Genomic DNA, 20,939 nt, shown 5'->3' with positions numbered 1-20,939 from the left:
TGCTCATTACAGGGAGGCGTGGCTATCCACACAGTGAGACCCAGCAGCCAATCACAGCGCACAGCTCATCAGCCAATCCTGTGGTTTTGTTACAATGTGTCGAGGAAGCGCTGTGTGCGCATGTGAGAGCTGGAGAGCTATGATCGCGGTGAGATATTTGTATCCTCTGTTGTAGAAAAGTCACATTACAATGTATAGCCATGTATAGAAACTGCTAGAGGCTGCAGGGTAATCCATCTGACTTCCGTCTGTCTAGGAATATATTGCTAAGGTCATTCATTCCTCCAGACTGCCCTCCTCATACCTAACATCTGCCCCTCCTCCCATCTGCCCCTGATACAGAGGGACTCTCCCTCTTCATACCCCCCCAACTGTCCTTATTTTAGAGGGACTGTCCCCCTTCATACCCCCAACTGTCCTTAATTTAGAGGGACTGTCCCCCTTCATACCCCCAACTGCCCCTGATTTGGAGAGACTGTCCCTCTTCATACCCCCGACTGCCCCTGATTTGTAGGAACTGCCCCTTTTCATACATCCCAACTGCCCCTAATTTAGAGGGACTGTCCCTCTTCATAACCAACCCCCCCGCCCCCCCCAACTGTCCTTAATTTAGAGGGACTGGCCCTCTTTATACCTCCCAACTGTCCTTAATTTAGAGGGACTGTTCCCCTTCATACCCCCCAACTGCCCCTGATTTGGAGAGACTATCCCTCTTCATACCCCCACCTGTCCTTGGTGTAGAGGGACTGTCCCCCTTCATACCCCCCATCTGCCCTTGATTTGGAGGGACTGTCCCTCTTCATACCCCCACCTGTCCTTGATTTAGAGAGACTGTCCCTTTTCATACCTCCCAATTGCTCCTAATTTAGAGAGACTTCCCCTCTTCATACTCCTAACTATCCTTGATTTGGAGGAACTTTCTCTCTCTACAACTCCCTAACTGTTATTCTATGTGCGCTGTGTCCCTGTCCGCTGCAGCTGTGCAGTACAATGTGTTGCAATAGGGAGCCCATTCATTTTATTGGGTTGCCTCTGCACCAAAACATGCACCACATCTGACAGCTGCAATATTAACTGTCAATCCAAAAATACCTCTGCAGTATTTATTTCTGCCAATAGATGTCTCTAGTCTGATAGCCAGCATCATTTAGATCACTTTTACTGAGCCCAGGTTATCCTGAACCTGCCTTGGACAGAAGCAGCAGCACAATGAAGAGCACAATCTCTTTCACTGTCACTCCGCTTTGTCATTCCGTTGAACTGCAGTGCTCAACCCAGACATTTTTTTTTGAGCTGGGTGGGAAGAAATTGTAGGCGGGTGGCAGCTCCTGTATTGTGACCCAATTCTTCAGTAACCATCCAAAAACAGCTGGGTGGTTACTGAAAAGTGGCGGGTGGTGCACCCGCGTAAAAGGGCCTAGGGAGAACACTGAACTGTATGGCTTCTTATTCTTCTTCCACTCCAGCTCTGTTGTTCCTGCATTGCAAGAGGTAAAACCGGGCCAAGTTCAGTTACCTTTACTGCTGACATATAATATTAGATGCAATAATGAATTAATGAACACAGAGGTGCAACAATTGTTGGGTCCAGACACCAAGTCTGCCGATTGTTCACATCCTGCACAGTTTTCCTGCCGATTTCCTGCCGATGCAGTATTCTTCTATTCACATCTAAAAGCTATTTCCCAATTATATACATGAGAATAGATAGAATCCAATAAAAGCCAATAGGGCTGTACTGTGCAGGCTGCTGAATGCCGGGAGATTTAACCTCCCTAGCGGTTCATTTCTTTCCAGTTTTATATGTCTAAAAGCGGTACATTATTTTTCATGAAAATTTATTTTACAGTATAATATAATAGTCATATATAATAGTCACAAAATCATGTCAAAATAATAAATTGAATAAATTAAAAAATCTATGTATTTAAAAAAATTATACTCATACTAATTTATATATTGTAAAATAAATGTTCTTGAAAACAATGTACTGCTTTTACACATATAAATTCAATGTATTGCATTCAATACAGTTATTTTGTATTGAATGCAACACAAATGGATTTTTAATTTCCCACCCCGCCGGCAACGTACACACGCACCGACGTCACCGGGAACTCCCCGGTGACTCATCGTGTGCAGAAGCCGGCCGGAGGAAGAAGAAAGAAGACAGAGATCGCGGCGATGGATGGCGCGGGATGCCGGCGGATCAGGTAAGCTCTGTATTTACTAACCTTCCCATAGGTTAACCTACCCCGAGCGTAACTCGGGGATACCACTTTTAGCAACTTTTTTCTACCCCGAGTCACACTGGGGGTTACCTCTAGGGAGGTTAAGCAATCTACTGATCCGGTGCCTGGATGTCAGTAAGTACCAAACTGTGGAGAGGGGGGTAGGTTAAAGCCGACTTATACTAAAATTTTTACCTTACATAAAAGGGTAGATAACCCTATTATATAAGGTACACATTGCCTTTTTTTGGAGGGGTTTTAAACCCTCCCAGGAGGCTTCTGGCTGCCCAATTCTGCTCATGCCTGATCTCGGGCATGCACAGAAGGAGCTTTTTCTTCAATGGGGAGATCCGGTGATGTAGGCAGAAGAAAGGCAAAGAAGATGGCGGTGCCGGGATGAAGGAGGATTCCAGGGTGACCTGACGTGGGACAGGGATAGACGGATCTGTGAATATAAAGAGTTTTTTTGTTTTTCTGCTTTAGGTTACATAGACAAGTCATATGATTGTTGTCAGAGACAAACCCATTTGCTTGTCTCAGGGAAAAATCAATCGTGTATACAGCGGTTTGCTAATATCGTTCCTCAATCTCCCCTGGAGGATTGATGAACGACAATTAAGAATGATCACCGTGTTTTTCTTTGGAGCAAAGTACATCAGGGTGCCACTTGCTTGTCCTTCCACCTTCCCTCTCTATAGAATAGAACAGTGCCGTGGCATCAGCGCTCGTTCAACCTCCTGTCACTGCAAATAATCACAAAAGATATTTACTAGCCAAAAAACAGTTTTAGGAGTTTTAATGGTATTAAATATATATTCATTATTACATTACTATTAAAAATTAAATATTTTTTATTTCAATACTTGATTAAAACATGTACAAAACATCAGACAAACCAAACAGGTTTAAAAGACCTCCTATTATACGTATCATGGATTGCAACCTCCTCTACTACATACATACACAGTTGTTTGAACTCTGTGGAACAGATTCCAATTATGCTAATATGCAGTTGTGACACGTTTCACAGATCAGGGTCTGCTTCATCACTTTAAGGGAGGTGAATATTATTCATCAGCATGAGATTTTATATTGTACATCTAAATCCTGTCCATAAGACAGCGGACAGCAAGTAGAGGTCAGAAAGGGAAGAGGGGGATGATACACCCCATTAAACAGGGACACCACACAACAGCTGGACTCATATATGTTTTCCAAAACCCTTTGTACTGGATGTTGAATTTTCTGATGGGATGAAGAGAATAATCTAAAGCACCTCGTGACGATTTTAAAAACAAAATAGCCAGCTGAAGATTCTGTGTATGTTCCTGAGGGAATGTCCTCAGCAATTCAGCTGGCTGTATCCCGGCTGATGAATGATATGCACCTCCCTTAACCTGATGAAGCAAACCCTGATCTGTGAAATGCGTCGCAACTGCATGTTAGCATAGTTGTAATCTGTTTTGCCGAGTTAAAGCAATTGTGTGTATGTAGTGAGGAGGATGCAATCCATGATATGTAAAATAAAAGGTATTTTAAACTTGCTTGGTTTGTCTGATGTTTTAACATGTTTTATTCAAGTGTTGAAATAAAAATGATTTATTTTTAATAGCAATGTATAAATGAGTATCTATGTAATACAATTCTGTAAACTCAGTTTTTCTTTTGGTATATAAGCTTGGTGTGGTTTGTTAAAATCCTCTAATCACTGATCCTTTTGCGGTGAGATATTTTCCAGCAACAGTAATCTGACATCCATCTAATGCCTGTTAAAGGCTTTAATGTAGGGTCAGTGTAGGGGAGAGGGGCATTAGGACTACTTCATTCAAAGTATACTAAAGTAACCCCACCTGATTTGGAGGTCCCCTTTTTGAGATATTGCTGTCCATCTTTCCACAGTTGTCCCACTTTGGTGATCAGACAGGTGTGTATTGTAAGAAGGGGACAGGTGATGCCCCTTCTGCAGTAGCTGTTCTTACCTGCCTGATTGCCACCCAGCTGTCAACTTTTCCTGCGCTTCATTCGCATTGGTTGCCAGAGAAAGTCTGCAATTCTGGCTTTCCTTGCATGTGAGGGGAATGAATAAATGACATCCCAGGATGGCAACTCAAGATGGTCAAAGATTATCTCCAGGAAGAAAGTAAGATGGCTGCCCCTTGCAACAAAACGTGGGTTAGGTGAGTATCGGGGGTTTAATTCTACTTTCAGGTAGATAAATAAACCTCTATATAATTATGCACATTTTTTGCAATAAACCTTTACCCAGCTTATAAATTATTCCTATTATCATTTTGAGCGATTTATGTAATGGAAAAATAGATTGCAATGAAAATCATTTTTTCCTTTTTATAGTCTATAAAAGGGGGCATGGCAGGGATGTGTCATTTGCTCACTTAGTTTTTGCTAGAAGAAGATAACAAGACACTTTTTTATCTCCTGGTATAACATTACTGTTTTTCTTTCTCTGCAGGTGTATGCTAAATAATGGCTCTGAAAGTGCTGATCAGCACAAGTAGCCACTTTTGGAGTCACCTCAAATGTGCAGGAAATAAAAACTTCCCCAAACCTGAACTCAGGAATGTAGTTTGGAAATTGCTCCATACTGAACAAGTCTCCAACTATGGGGTGAAAGCAGAGAGTGAGAATGTGGCCATTGCTAATGTAGATGCTGCAAAGACAAGTAAACCCCAAGCTGCCGTCCGAACCAAGGCTAACCATGGAGACCAGGTTAGAATGTTCCTTCGGAAAAAAGGTGTCCTTGAAGAAACCATTGACAGTGTCCTTTCCAGGTACCCTCGCGCGATCATGCGTCCATCAGAAAACCTGCAGGCTACATGGGAAATCTGGAAAAGCATCTTGAAGACAGACCTTCAGGTCCTACAGACCCTGGTGCGTTCTCCTGAATCTTTTTTCCGATCGAGCGACCTTGAGAACTTGAATGAGAACATCTCCTATCTCAGTTCCCAGGGCCTGCCTCCAAAAATTGTCACTCAGTTGATGGCCAAGGCTCCTAGGACGTTTTCAAACCGTGTGACGCTGAACCAAGCTATGGTGGAGTTTTTACAAAATTTGTGCTCTTCATTCGGTGGCAACAATCCTCAGGAGTTTGCAAGGACGCTCATCTCAAAGAAAATATATCTCTTAAGCAGAAGTACCAGACGGATCCAAGCTAATATCGAGATGATCCAAACCATTCTGAAGATACCAGATTCGGAGATACTGGACTGGATCCAATCTCATGGCTTTGGGATTCTGGATCTAGGGAACACTTATATCACTAAGAACTTTGACAATATGCAGAAAAAGCTCCAGTCTCTGGGCTGTTTGGAAGAAGAGATTATCAGTTCTATATTGGAGTTTCCTCGGGTACTCTACCTGTCCCCTGGAAACTTTAACACCAAGATTGATCTGCTGTTGAAGTACGATATAAAGGTACACCAAATCTTGAAGACCCCTAGGGTGCTTGAAATGAGCACTGCCACATTACAAAGTAGGATTGAAGAGCTGCTGAAACATGAATATGATTTTCAGACTTTTGGAATCGGATTGTTGCTTGTAAGCAAAACTAGGTACAAGTCAAGGGTAGAAAAATTTGTTAATTCAAAGGACAAACGATAACGGGTTTTATTGGTATGAATCATTGGAAACAGATCGATGGCGCACAAAAGCGTCAGGGAAACAAAATTGATGTTTAAGCCCTACTTTATTATTATCATGATGACATGTTTTATTGTTCATGAATAGACAAAATATTGGTCCAAAATAATGGAGAAAGATTTTATTTCAATAAAAAAAATTAAGACAAACTAATAGGTGGATTTATGCTTCATATTGTGGGATTAAGTTTGGGGTTTTATTTCCTGACAGGTAGGTTTAAAGGGGAAGTAAACTCAAAAAAATCACTCTTACCTTCAATCCTTTTCCTACGTAACCCGAACCCACAATGCGCCGGCTTAGATTGGGAAAATACTTGCCAATCTCACTGCGCATGTGTGACAAAGGGTGTTGCACTTAAAAAAAAAAACACAAGCAGAATTTTTACTTTAAATAAAAGGGTTGTCTACCCTTTTATGTAAAGTGAAAATTCTGAGTTTAGGTATGCTTTAAATTTGGCTGCACTTAGGTCAAAAATTTAGATTTGGAATGTCCAAACTGAAGCAAGGTAAATCTCAATTGGCTTTTCCTGTTGCCTATTGTGTAAAGATATTGCACTCATAGCTGCTTCTTAAAATTGCTGTAAACCTGTTGACAAAATGAAGATTGGTCAGTGTAACCATTGGTTTGTGGGACCATCGCCAATACCCAGCAGCCAATGAGGAGAACGAACAGAATACCAGCAAGCTTGTACCTACTATTGTACCTAAAGCTGTAAGCCCATCACTAAGATAAAGAGTGGTCAGGATCTCTATTGACTGGTGGTGATCAGGGATGATTGTGTATTTATTATTATTTATTGTCTCTTTATAATTCATTTTCCTCTATATTTTTACCTGTTCTTTCTGCCCTTAACATTTTTGCTCTACTACAGTGCAAATGCTCACTTGCTGTACTGGTAAAAGAGCCTTTGAAGGATTATATACAAAACCTCTCCCTCCTTGCTCATCCCCAAGCCAAGCCTACCCCCCCCACTATGCGTTATGGACACTGTAGGGTTATTGGCCCAGTCCTTGCTACCACTAGGTTAGGTTCCTTTTACTTCCAGGTATGGAGAAACAATTGATGCTGCAATAATGACATGCTCGGGACCTGAGTACCCGGTGCCAGACTAGAACACTGTCACATTGGACAAGGGTGGCTAAAGTCTGCACTCACAAAAGTAGGTTGATGGTGAGATCAGAAAATTACGGAACTGACCCCCCACCCTTTACAGACTTCATAGGGGCCATTAAGTGCAGCAGAAAAGATATAGGGGGCCTCATGACCCATAATGACCTGCAAGGAAACCCTTGGTAAGCTGGGTTGTCTATAACCAGGGGATCTGGCTTCACTTACGTTTTTTTAAGGATATCTACTTTTTATAATGTATACAAAATATGTTTGGAATGAATAAAATATTAATAGGATATAAAATATAATAGGTTATTTATTAGGAAAATGCAGAATTCTGGCTATCAGAATGAGGACAACTAGCAGCCAAAAAAAATATTTCAGTGGAACTCTCTGGATGGGAACTGAATTTTGCTGCTTTAGCTGTGAGTTACAGCTCACTGGTTTTCTTCTGGGCTCCACAGGTACTTTTTTGTTCCAATTGTTTTATTAAGTTTCAACAATATATTAACACATAAGTGACACATATAGAAAATAAGTATCCATGTAATTACATAGGAAATATATCAACTTTATAGACAAATACTGTTGCAATTTGGGGCAGGGAAAGACTACAGGAAAGGGAATAGAAGGGGTATGGGAGAAACATAGGGGAGAACAGGGGAAGAGAAAGAATGACAAAAAAAATGGTAGTAAAACTAGTAAGTAAAAACTGAAGATTCAATTTAACCTAACCGTCAAATGATCACACAGGTACTTTTTTTGCACTCATCGAAGAGATAAAAAATTTACCAGACTGATTTTGGGGGAAAAGTTCATTGTTATGGTTTACATACACTTTATTACTCCTTGACTTGGATTACAGTCTCCTGAATTGAGCATTAATGGACTCCCATTGCAAGCTCTGCTTATACGCTCCCGGACCCTTCACCTACTATTAGAGTGGCACTAACCCTAAAAATACAAAAGCAGGTGATAAGGGTTTTTGGTAAAAGTGTAATGAATAGGTTTCTCCTCCCTAGTAGTAATATCAGGGTAATAATCCTTATACCACCCTCCTCATGTACATGAGATGTAAAAACGTGTTTAGGTTTAGCATTCAAGTACACCAACAAAAGTGAGGGGATTTAGAGGCAATTGCAAACATAGAGCATTTATTATAAAATATATAAAATGTGCATACAAATGTACAGAAATTCTTGAGTATAATAGGGAACTTTGTAGTATTGAAGGCTGAGTATTTGATACAGGTATGTATTCATTACACACAATATTCAGGAGGAGTGAGAAAGTCTAAGTGCCCTATGCGTTTTGCAAATCTGCTTCCTTAATGGAATATAGAGACGTGCCACATGAAGAGAATGATGTAAATTGAACAATCTCTATAAAATAAATGATCAACCAGAGGATTCTGGAGAGGCTTGATGAAGATCCAAATCTCAATCCAAGTCAAGCGGACCCAAGGGTTAACCAATGGTCCAGAAGCCTGAAGAGTTGCTGTGCAAAGGTAAAAAGATCAAGCAGTACTGTAAGAGTCAAGTTGCCCGCCAAAGATCAGACTTTTCGTAAAAGTGGATTGCAAAGAAAAACCTTCAATGCTCTGGTGGCCATGCCAGGAAGAGACGTAGATGCCAAGGACATAATCATCATTGGTGGCTGCCCAATGGCTGAAGAGGATTATGGGAGACTGGAAGAACTGAAAGCAAAGATCCTGGATCTGGGCTCCTATAAAAAGATAAGTGTGTGCCATAATCGGTGCTGTGCATAGTTGGCAATAAAGGCTAAATGTCAACCACTGTATTACCAATGTGGGTTTAGTTCCGCTAGAACTAGAGACCAACAATTGTGATTAATTGTAGATGAAAAACTAGCTTGTCTACAGCATGTCTGTTTTTCATGGGGAAGATGCAGCGGGGTGTCTCCTGCTCCTTCTCCCCCCTCTCCTCTCCATAGAACAGAACATCACTGTGTGTATAGAGCCTTGTTCATTTTACTGTCACTGTAAATGATCAAGAAAGATTTTTTTCTGCAAAAAGTTAATTTTATAGGCGTGACATGTACCCATAAAAAAAAAAAAAAAAAACGGTTTTACACTTTTCTTACCCCCATCGTTTGCTTGCAGTACCTAGGTCATTTTTGTATAGATCCAGAGCAGAGGAAGTCTCATAAGAAGACATAACAGCTGCTGGATTATAAACTCTTTGGGACAGCGTCCTCTCCTCCATCTGTGTCACTGTCTGTATCTGTCTGTCATTTGCAATCTCTATATAATGTACAGTGCTGTGTAATATGTTGGTGCTATATAAATCCTGTTTATTAATAATAATAATAATAATAATAATTATAATAATATTAATGCCATGCCATGGACTGAATTGTTTTCTTGTTAAACTTTTATCTTCTCATCTGCACACACTGGGAATCTTCAAAAAGTAAAAGTAGAAAAGTTACACTAAACACACATAAAATAAAATATTTTAACATTAAAGCCTTGTCCTATTTTTTACACGTATTTTAACCCTTTTGGGGAATGAGTAAGGGGTTTTTTGTACTCCTGTACTAATTCCCCAGTGGGGTGCTGGAGATCTGGGAGTCTCCATAATAAATAGGGCTTCCAGATTTCAAAGTCCTGCTAAAAATGCTTATAAAAGCCCCCATTGTTTTCAATGGAAGCTTTCATAAAAAGCTTGAAAACGCTTGTAAAAGCCTCCAATGAGTTCACCCTGTGTTTTAATTTTTTAAATTTTGCAAGCAAAGTTTAAGATAAAGCTCATAAACGTGCCTGAAGGAAACATCCTGGTGTAGATTAGCGCATTGTAATGCATGGGGACTTCAAACAAGGGCTTTAAAAGCCTCAGGTTAAACACTGGTGAAAACGTCCGACCAGGGGTCGGCAACCCATGGCTCCAGAGCCTCTTTGTTATGCCTCCCTTCCCTATTTACCATTAACGCCGCTGGGGGAAGGGGACACTCCCTCTCCTCCGTATGCCATGCGGAGGAGAGGGATTTCCCTTCATGGGTGTTCCTGGTGGGGGGGCGGAGCCATCAGCGCGGGACTCGAGGGAGGGTCCGGCCTAGTGTTCCTTCCTGACCTTCTAAAATGGTCTAGTAGCCAAAAAAGTTTACTGACCCCTTGTGTATACTAAGCAAAAAAAGATATTATGCCCAGCAATGCTATATATGGGGGTAAATTAGAGTGTGTGTATATATTTTGGACCAATTGAGATGGCCAGAGCCCCTGAATCGGGATTTCGAAACCAGCAAAAAAAGCTAATGGAGGTAAATACAGGCAGAATTTATTCTTCTTTAATGTGAAAGCAAACACCTATGTAAAACTTTAAAGTGGTTTAAATGCTTATAAAAAATTGCTGTGAGCACATGACCAGTGGCATCCTGCGCCTATTCAGTGTTTGCACTCCTTTTCTTATAAACATTATAAATCAGAATACATATGGCTGCCATATTCTCATTTTGCCTCTAAAGTTTCTATGGAACAACAAGCCCCAGCATAGCCAGCAGGTAGACAACCACAACAGTGAATGCTGCAAAGCTATGGGAATGACTTCAACTAAAAGGCAATCTCAAGATTGTAAGCTCTTCGGGGCAGGGTCCTCTCCTCCTCCTGTATCACTGTCTGTATTAGTCTGTGATTTGCAACCCCTATTTAATGTACAGCGCTGCTTAGTATGATGGAGCTATAAAAATCCTGTTTAATAATATTGTTTAATAAAGGAGACAATCAGAGATTGCAGTCTGCATGCAATGGGAAGCCTCCCCACATGGGCCAGAAATTGCTTTGCACATGGGCAGTAGCGGAGGCATCTGTGCCTATAATAAGTATGCCATGCCTCCTGCTTGCATGGCTTTCATGTGAGAAATAAAGGACAAACAAATCCACCCCAATGCATTAACACCTTGCTGACCACAATAATCCAATGTGAGTGTTTGCTTTGTAAATCGAAGATAAAAGTCCTGCCATGTGCTTGTTTAAGGAACCGTAATGAGGATCTGCCGCTCAGATTGATATTATTTCTAGCTACCTAATATGTGTTTTCTACAATAACCTTTCCTTCTTGTTTCCAATGCATAAACTTAAAAATCCTTGCAGGAGTGAATGTTGGTATTAACGTGGAAGTAAAGTTTATAAACTTATAAAAAAAGAGTTGCAAACTTTAATTCTTTATAGGAGAAAGCCTGTCTTTTCTTCAATAAAACAAACTTACCTGCAGTTCAATGTTTTTCTATACTGTACACTGAGCTGCACATACTGGCATACCTGGCTGCTGGGAACTAACGAAGACCACGGTGCAGGAGATAAGTCTGATCAATAAACATGGCTGAGAATCCCTAGCCGAAAAGAAGACCGGGAGAAGATGCTACCGTAGCAAAGGAAGGTGAGTTTTGTTAAACGCGTACCTACACTCAACATTTTTACTTTACACAGGAGGATAGACAACCCTTCTAAATAAAGTAAAAATGTTTTTTTTGTTTTTAAGTTCAGCCCCTCTTGGGATACCTCCGTCACACATCCCGGGAGGCTCCTGGCTGCTTTTCCTGCGCATGCGCAGAAGATGCATTTTTTCCACCAAGGGGAAAGAGATACCGATATCACGCATGCTCAGTGCGGACCTAAACTCAAAAAAGTCACTAGGAAGTAGTACATATTGACAAACGAAATTTGCAATGTCTCTTTTATTAACAAAATAAACTGCTGGCTCCTGGTTCGGGGCAGGGACCTCTCCTCCTCCTGTGTCACTGTCTGTATCTGTCATTTGCAACCCCTAAGAATGTACAGCGCTGCGTAATATGTTGCCGCTATATAAATCCTGTTTAATATTATTATTAATAATAATAATAATAATAATAATATTAATAATAATAAGCTATATATTTTAGAGATATGTAGTGCCACATACAGAACCAGAAGGCTGCTGTGGTTGCAATGATGACAGGTCCTAAATCTGTCACCACCTACCATCAAATTTAGTTCCAGTTTACGATTTTATTTTTATTGCAGTAGAGATGTCACCTGTCCCTTCTCTTGATAAAGTCGCCTGATCCTGTACTGTGCAGGCATGAGATTCAGTGATGTGTCTTGATGTAAAGAAACGAGCACCAATTTCACGCATGAGTGAGATGAAGCCCTTTGAGGAAAGCTGATGATGCTGTGCCCAATCTCTGGCATTGGCAGCAGGAGCAGCCTGTGGCCTCCTGGCATTTGTCAGCGGTCGGCTACCAGTGGTCTCCGAGAAAATACTGGTGGTCCACAGAAACATTTGGACGTTATTTGCAATTTTTATGTTTTAATAATAAAACAAAAGTAACATTGTAATAAATTCCTATATTCTGAATGACAATTTTCTCAAACTGTACTAAAGATGGTAAAACAAGGGAGGCGCAGCGTGACGTCAGTGTAGTGTTAAATTGTATGAGGCAACCGCTGCGAGCCGTACGCTTCAGTATTGTTTCCACCATTACAACAGTCACCCCGCTCCGCCAATACCGATTATCATCCGATTGTTTTATTTTATTTGTTTATTTCTCTGATGTTCTTTTAGGTAAGTATGACCTTAGCTGTGTATTTTCTTTACCTGTTATATTTAATGGCATCAAATAGTTTGACTTTTATAACTATCATTTCTTGTTTGGTCTTAGATTGGAATGAAATAAACCCATAATGAGTAAGAAAATGCAAACAAATATTTTGATTTTTTTTTAGTAATACCAAAGATAATGTAACTAATGATAATAGTAACAATAGTAATACTTCACTGAACCCTGAGCTGATCAATGAATCAGAACCGCCACCGTCCTCATCAGGCACCATTAGGAAGATGATTATTTTACAATGTATTTATATTTTTATAAAAATTCATAATAATGGTCCATGGCATTTATAATTATGAATTTAGTGGTCCGTGAGGTCGGAAAGGTTGGCATATGTGATGTAGGTATCCTGCAGCAGGGTCAGAAGTTTGTAAAAAAATAAAATAAAAAGCCAGTTTAACATAATAATAAAAATGTGATGATAGGTCCCCTTTAATAGAGAACCATCCTATATGTTGTACCCAGAGCCAAATAATTTGCAAGGCAACCTATTTATTTTCTTTTCTTTTACTTAAAGCTGTAATTTAGCATTAGGTCTCCCCAGTATTCTCACTGTGTCTCCCTAGTGAAGACATCTGTGGAACTACAAGCCCCAGCAGGCAGGCAAACACAACAACGCAAGCTGCACAGCTATAGCCAATAACATAAGGCGACCTACTGCATCCAATGGGAAGCCTCGTTACATGGGCCAGGAAGTGTAGAGCACATGGGCAGTGTGGGGGAGGGGGCGGGGTCTTGATCTATGGTAGGTGCAGCATGCTTCTTGCTTGTGTCTGTGACTTTCTTGAAATGTATTATTATTAATAACAAAAACAGGATTTATATAGCACCAACATATTATGTAGCACTGTACATTAAATGTCAGACATACAAACAGTGATACACTAGGAGGAGAGGAGTCTGCCACGAAGAGCTTACAATCTAGGTAAACAAGCAAATCAGTCCTTAAAGCTTTAACACAAGGATTATGATCTTCATTTTCACCTTGGTGAATGTAATAATAAATTGTGTTTGCTCTGCAAATTGTGGCTGAAAGTTAATAGGAATCTGCTGCTGAATTTGTACTATGTAAAGCTGAGTGTGTGTTTTTACCTTTTTTGGTTCTGTTTGTATACTATTATCTTTTTCTTTTTGTTTACAATACTTTACATTGATGTTTGCTAAAGTAGATTGTTGGGCAACTCAAGTATAATATGTTTATTTATGTATATATAATTGTGTATATGTATGTATGTGTGTGTGTGTGTGTATATGTATATTATTATTATTATTATTATTAATAATAAACTGGATTTATATAGTGCCAACATATTCCGCAGTGCTGTGCATTAAATAGTGTATATATATTAGTAAATTTATTTATATAGTGCCGACATATTATGTAGCGCTGTACATAGGAATTGCAAATCACAAACAGATATAGATGGTGTCACAGGAGAAGGAGAAAACCCTGCCCAGAAGAGCTTACAATCTAAGAGTGTATTTACATTCTGTTTATATTTAAAGCTGCGTACACACTTCCAATTTTTATGGTTGGAAATGAACGACGAACGACAAACGATCGATTGGTCAAAAATCGTTCGTAATTTTCACCTTGGTGAATGTAATAATAAATTGTGTTTGCTCTGCAAATTGTGGCTGAAAGTTAATAGGAATCTGCTGCTGAATTTGTACTATGTAATGCTGAGTGTGTTTTTACCTTTTTTGGTTCTGTTTATATACTATTATCTTTTTCTTTTTGTTTACAATACTTTACAATTATGTTTTCTAAAGTATATTGTTGGGCAACTCAAGTATAATATGTTTATGTATATATAATTGTGTATGTGTGTGTGTGTATATTATTATTATTATTATTAATAATATTAATAATAAACTGGATTTATATAGTGCCAACATATTCCGCAGTGCTGTGCATTAAATAGTGTATATATATTAGTAAACTTTATTTATATAGTGCCGACATAATATGTAGCGCTGTACATAGGAGTTGCAAATCACAAACAGATATAGACGGTGTCACAGGAGGAGGAGAAAACCCTGCCCAGAAGAGCTTACAATCTAAGAGTGTATTTACATTCTGTTTATATTTAAGGCTGTTTAACCAATGACATGAGAAGGATCAGCACAATATAGAAAAATATACCAGACTATCTAATAAGGGTAAAATGTTTTCATCCCTTGTATTTACGCAGCAGATTTTGTATTTTTTTACATACCTTACCACTTTTAGTTTTATTACTTGTAGATCTTGCTGGGACAGCTATGTTTCTGCAATGCGTTCCAGGCATTAGCACATTGAAATGTCATAATTTTAATTTTAACTTCCCAGGCGCACATGTGTTGTAGGACACTGCAACGTACTGTAATGCTCTATGGTGTGTTGTGTTGCACTGTGTTGGTGAAAATTCTGCATACTTGCTTATGTTCCTCATTCATAAGCATTGACTTCTCTCTCCTAAATTTGACCTTCAAGTTGAATTACACAGGGAACAAACCTTTACCCTTGTAGCTGGTCCCTATCCTGACCCACTGCAAGGATTATTTTTATTAAACTGTATTTATATAGCACCGACATATTACGCAGCATTGTACATTAAATTCCGATTAACTGCTTTTTTTTTGCAATGGGGATGATAAATAAAGAGATAAACTTTGTTTATTCTTGAAGCTGCATATACACATCAGATGTTGTCGCTGTAGACCAGGGGTGCCCACACTTTTTTGGCTTGGGAGCTACTTTTAAAATGATCTACCAACAATAAAAAGTTGGACTTAATAAGTTTATTTTGAAAGGCAGGGTGAGTAGATCGCGGAGCCTTTGTGATCTACCTTTAGATCGCCATCCACCTGTTGGGCACCCCTGCTCTAGATGGACGATCATGCTCGTCTCGGGCAAAAATCTGAAATGTATACAGCGGTCCATTTTGGTAATTTAACAGTCCGCTCTGGCATACCCCACCCTCCTCTTTCCATAGGACAATATGGTGTTGTGTATACAGTATTTGTTTGTGCAACATTCATTTCTATCTGATATCTTTATAGGGCTTTTCTCCTGCAGACTTCCTTTGCTACTAATATGCTGGGCAAAAATTTTACTTAGATCTGGACATCAAGTAGTAAGCTTGATGGTTGGGTGGTTACTAAAAAGTACCGGCCGGCTAAAAGGGGCTGGGGAGAACACTGCATTTCCAGACCACACAACTTGTCATTTCTTTCTTTTTTTGCAGGGGTGTAGGTATGGATTTTGAAAAGATTTTTATAATCCCTGTTGACACTTTTAAGGTAAGTAAATAGGTAAAAATATATTAATGTGTAACTGTAAATATTTTTTTTTTAATCTGTCTTTTTGGTATTATACCATACTGTACACGGTTATCTTGAAGATGAAATTCAGGCACAAAAACTTCCTTCCTTCTATTTATCAATAGCCACAGAGGATATAATTGAACTGTGTGTGCTCTTAATGAATTTGCAAACCCATACATTACCTCGTAAAAAGTAGCAGTGGCATCATCACCATGCTGAACAGACAGTGAGGAGAGCAGAGCTTTAGGAGGGACCCATTGGAGGGTGGCTGCAGAAGGCAGCTCTAGGGCCATTCACACTTTTCTAGGGATGGAAAGTAAGTGGTCTTTACTACAGGAAGCTCCTGTACAAAGGTGAAGTTTTACGCTAGATTACAGATCTTATTATTATTATTAATAATAAACAGGATTTGTATAGCGCCAACATATTACGCAGCCCTGTACATTAAAAGGGGGTTGCAAATGACAGACTAATACAGACAGTGATACAGGAGGAGAGGACCTTGCCAAGAAGAGCTTACAATCTAGGAGGTGGGGGAACTATCACACAATAGGAGGGGATATGGAGTGTTGGGAAGTAGTGGTGGTTTCAAAAGACAAGAAGATGGGTAGGCAAGTTTGAAAAAATGGGTTTTGATTGCTGAGCAGAAAGTAGGAGCAAGCCGAATAGGATGGGGAAGACAATTCCAGAGAGTTGGGGCAGCTCTAGAGAAGTCTGGGTGCCGTGCGTGCAATGAGGTTATGAGTGAGGAAGTCATTAGTAGGTCATTGGAGGAGCGGAGAGAGCGGCTCGGGGAGTATTTTTTTTTACCAAGTCAGCAATGTAAGTGGGACAATAACTGTGGAGGGATCTGGAGGCAAAGCACAGGAGATGAATTTTATTCTCAGGTGAAATGGAAGATAATGAAGAGAACTACAAAGAGATGCAGTGGAAGAGGAGCGGTGGGAAGGATGGATGAGTCTGGCTGCAGCATTCATAATAGATTGTAGAGGAGAGAGTCAGGTTAGTGGAATACCAGAGAGGAGGAGGTTACAGTAATAACAGGAGTCACTGGCACTGGCAACCTCTTCTACCATGCCCACTTCACCACTAATCACCTTTTCTCTGCCCCACCTCTTTACCATTTATTACCCTTTCTCCTGTGCCTATATTCATTTACTCTTTTCACCTGCAGATATAAGTTTAAAAAAATCTCTCACCTGGACCTGTGACTTTACCACTGCAACCTGGGCAGGTTTGGCTTAGTAAACATGGTGAGCTACTTGCTGCAATATATATGAAATATTTTAGTATTGTACAGTAAGAATGGCCATGGTCTAAACACATATCAAGTTCCATGTGTAAACCTCTAAATCATTCAGAAAACCAGCAGATAAAAAAGGTAAGAAACAAAACTCATTATTAATCACACACTTTTTATCTAGTAATCCCAAGCAAGCAGAGTACCAAAAGTCATATTGCCCTATTATTGGGCGCAAACAGTTTTACTTTGGCCTTGTATAAAACCTTGCTGAACGCGGATTGAACTGACAATATGCATTTTGTTTTGTTGCAGGAACACATCCTGTAAACCATGGCTCTAAAAATTCTAATTAACATAACCGGACATTATGTGAAAAGTTCGCATGGAATGGGATTTTTGCACCCTGGACTTTTCAGGATACTTTATGGGAGGTCATACTCTGAACCACTTTTGTACCATGAGGGAAAGACAGAAAATGTGGTGCTTTCTGAGGTTAAAGATATTGATGATGAAAAAGCCAGAAAGTACAGCACACTCATCCCCAAAAAAGCCACGTGCAAAAAAAAGCTTGAGGATTTTCTGCTGAATAAAGGGGCCGACCAGTTGACTATTGATAGTGTCATATCAAGGTTTCCAGACGCAATAACTCGCCGTTGCAATGACTTACCTGAGGTTTGGAAACTTTGGGAAAATGTCCTGAACACGGACGAAGCTGTGTTGGCAATAATCAAACGCTCTCCGGAGTCCTTCTTCCGATCGGGTGGTGTTGATAAGTTATCAGAAAACATTTCCTTCTTGAAGTCTTTGGGCTTGTCACAAAAAATTCTACACCAGCTCATGGAAAAATCTCCCCGAACGTTCTCCAATAGCGTTCAGCTTAACAAACAGAAGGTGGTCTTTTTTCGAGAACTCTGTGTAAGTTTGGGAGGGGAGGACCCAGATACATTTGTTAGGCAAGTGATCACCAATAATATTTTTATTTTAACAAGAAGTACCAAGAGAATGCAAGCCAACATTGAATCAATACAGTCCCTTCTGAATTTGCGGGACAAGCACCTGCTCTCCTGGCTCAAAGGCGAAGCATCTTGCATCCTCAACATATGCAATATGTACCTTACAGAAAATATTTTACACATCCAACAAACAATGCAATCTTTGGGTTGCCTGGAGGCTGATGTAACCCAATACATTTGTGAAAACCACAGCGTCCTCCTCCTGTCACCTAAAATCTTCACCTGCAAGATCAACCTGCTTCTGGATTGTGGTGCCGATCCAAAAAAAATCCTCGACACTCCTTTGTTATTAGAAGTGAGTTTGAGCAGCTTGAGAGACAAGATCAAGTCGCTAAAACAAGTTAATTATGACTTTAAGAAAAAGGGACTTCATGTTTTGGTTCTGTATCAGTCAAAATTTGCATCTAGGCTGGAGAGGTTGTCTAACTTGTCAAAGGCTGAAAAACAAAGTTAATTTGGGTTGAGTTTCTATACGAAGAATGTTTCTCATTTTAAAGTTCTTGCAGAACTATGCTTGGTCCAGGAATTGTATACTAAGCTCAGGATACCACAACTGGTACCACTAAATGCCAACAATTTTTTTTATTAGGGCTCCAGCATAGCACACACAGGGCAAAGTCGTGTGTCATCTGACATTGCAATACCCAATGTCTCAGCCCTGGGAATTTGGAAATTTGATGTAGAGGGTGGCTTTTCTATGCTCTGACTTTTTGAAGTAAAGGAGCAGACAGGGACACCATCAGAAACTTCTAAGCTTGGTAAAATTCCTAACCTAACTCCCCCATGTCTAAAAGTTTGATAGTTAGATAGTCAGGGTAGCACAACTAGTACCACTAAATGCCAACTGTTTTTTTTAATGGGGGTCCAGCATAGCACACACTGGGCAAACCCACGTGCCATCTGACATTGGAATACCTATTGGCTCAGGTCTGATATTTTGCAGATGTGATGTTGAGGGTGGCTTACCTATGCTCTGACTTTTTGAAATTCTTGAGCAGTACAAGACCACCTACGAAATTTCTGAGCCTAGGCAAACTTCCTAACCCAATTTCCCTATGTCTAAAAGTTTCAGCATTGCAAAAGTCAAGCTCTTTTTTAACTGGGAGCAGTACAGAAGTACTCCTTGTCCCTCCACTGCTGGTGGCTTTGTGGGGTGGGTAAAGAGGTATGCTAGAAACAGGTTAGCTTCTACCAAAACTGTTTTACTTAGCAACATCCTTGTCTTTATGACTGTTCACTTTTCCAGCCTTAATATAATTGGACTTCCCCTTCTGCCAAAACGAAGCAATGCAAGTTTTCTGATTGGTTGTTTAATAAATGAACCTTTTGCATTTCAGTAGCACCTATTTATTTACAAATTATTTGTTGATAACAGTGGCAAAAGAGACCAATCAATTTTATTTTATGCTAAGATACCAAAGAACGAAAAATATGTTCTCTTGCAAAATTACTTTTATTAATATATATGACAAAGTAAAGTTTATTTTTCTTAATCACAGGTAAACCATTGCATCACAATTAATTACCAATTTCAGCCAATTAAATTTGTCAGTTTTTTTGTTAGTATTTGCTTCCTTCTTTGTTTACCTTTCATAAGTAAGGCTGCAAACACTCGTTCAATAATTGTCCTTGGAAAGGATGTTTTACAACCAGCTCCCTTCTGCTCTATGGAGAGGGGGGAACGGCTGAGCAGCACCCTGCTGAGCTCTCCCCCTCACTTCTATTACGTTCGATGTTCTTGGATCCGCCAGGACGGATCCATGAACGGCGTCGGACAAGCACTGTACACACGCCACACTCTTGTCGGGTATCATCCCTGAGTCGAATATCGGACGAGAATCATCTGATGTGTACGTAGCCTTAGTCAGTTCTGTTATGAGATATTGAAATGTAACAAGTTATGTTTATATTGAGCCAAATACAGCCCAGCTACCTATTTTATATATAGTGAGAGGTTTGGAGGAGCCTCAGTCAGGAATTTATTGTCATATGTGTCTCTATTGGAAGGAATATTGACAGCCCAGTCATTTGAAGAACAAAGCCAATGCCAAGCTGCAATATCTAAAGCTAGTAAAGTACTTTCTTGTATTAAAAGAGGAATAGACTGCAGAGATGGAGACATTATCCTGCCCCTGTACAAAGCGTTGGTCAGACCACATCTGGAATATGCAGTCCAGTTTTGGGCACCAGTTCACAAAAAAGTTATTGTTGAATTGGAGAGAGTGCAGAGAAGGACAACTAAACTAATAAAAGTAATGGAGGAACTCCGTTATGAGGAGAGATTAGCTGAACTGAATCTATTCCCCCTTGAGAAGAGACGTATAAGGGGGCATAAATGGTCCATATAGAGAACTCTCTTCCCAATTATTCACTTTAAGGTCATTACAAAGAACAAGAGGGCACTCTTTGCGTCTGGAGGAAAAGAAGTTTAAGCTCCGGATAAGGAAGGGATTCTTCACTGTAAGGTCTGTCAAAATGTGGAATCGGCTCCCTCAGGAAGTACTTTCAGCAACTACTATAGATTGCTTTCCCTAGTGGTTGAACTTGATGGACGTACCGGTATGTCTTTTTTCAACCTACATAACTACATAACTATGAATTCTCTCCAACGTTTTTATTGCTGTCTGTGTTTTCCTGGTTCAATACCAATCATCCAGCCCTATCTCTTGCATTAATGTCACAGGGACCAGAAGTGAGAAAAGCTAATACAGTTTAAATTTATTTCTGGGGAGTAATAAGTCCTTTTTTTTATAATTAGTTTTGCATAAA

At 39.8% G+C, this 20,939-nt stretch overlaps 2 protein-coding genes across 3 annotated transcripts; both read left to right on the top strand.

Annotated features, from left to right (window-relative positions):
* The first annotated feature begins 88 nt into the window (after positions 1-88).
* Positions 89-6,041, top strand: LOC140331642 (transcription termination factor 1, mitochondrial-like). Its single transcript, XM_072412832.1, has 2 exons — positions 89-148; positions 4,702-6,041. Exon 2 carries the CDS (start codon positions 4,716-4,718, stop codon positions 5,847-5,849), a length of 1,134 nt encoding a protein of 377 aa, XP_072268933.1. The 5' UTR covers positions 89-148; positions 4,702-4,715; the 3' UTR covers positions 5,850-6,041.
* A 7,368-nt stretch (positions 6,042-13,409) lies between these two features.
* On the top strand, positions 13,410-19,728 carry LOC140331641 (transcription termination factor 1, mitochondrial-like). 2 transcript variants are annotated; one of them, XM_072412830.1, is made up of 3 exons: positions 13,410-13,530; positions 15,836-15,890; positions 17,470-19,728. In XM_072412830.1, exon 3 carries the CDS (start codon positions 17,488-17,490, stop codon positions 18,622-18,624), a length of 1,137 nt encoding a protein of 378 aa, XP_072268931.1. In that variant the 5' UTR covers positions 13,410-13,530; positions 15,836-15,890; positions 17,470-17,487; the 3' UTR covers positions 18,625-19,728. The 2 variants fall into 2 exon arrangements, with proteins under 2 accessions (XP_072268931.1, XP_072268932.1); XM_072412831.1 differs by lacking the exon at positions 13,410-13,530 and having other exon boundaries at positions 14,209-17,167.
* Positions 19,729-20,939: the final 1,211 nt, after the last annotated feature.

The sequence above is a fragment of the Pyxicephalus adspersus genome, chromosome 5 (assembly GCF_032062135.1).
Source record: "Pyxicephalus adspersus chromosome 5, UCB_Pads_2.0, whole genome shotgun sequence".
In the NCBI taxonomy this organism is placed as follows: domain Eukaryota; kingdom Metazoa; phylum Chordata; class Amphibia; order Anura; family Pyxicephalidae; genus Pyxicephalus; species Pyxicephalus adspersus.
Note: the sequence above shows the minus strand (reverse complement) of the source record. Positions and strands in the feature narration are given on the sequence as shown.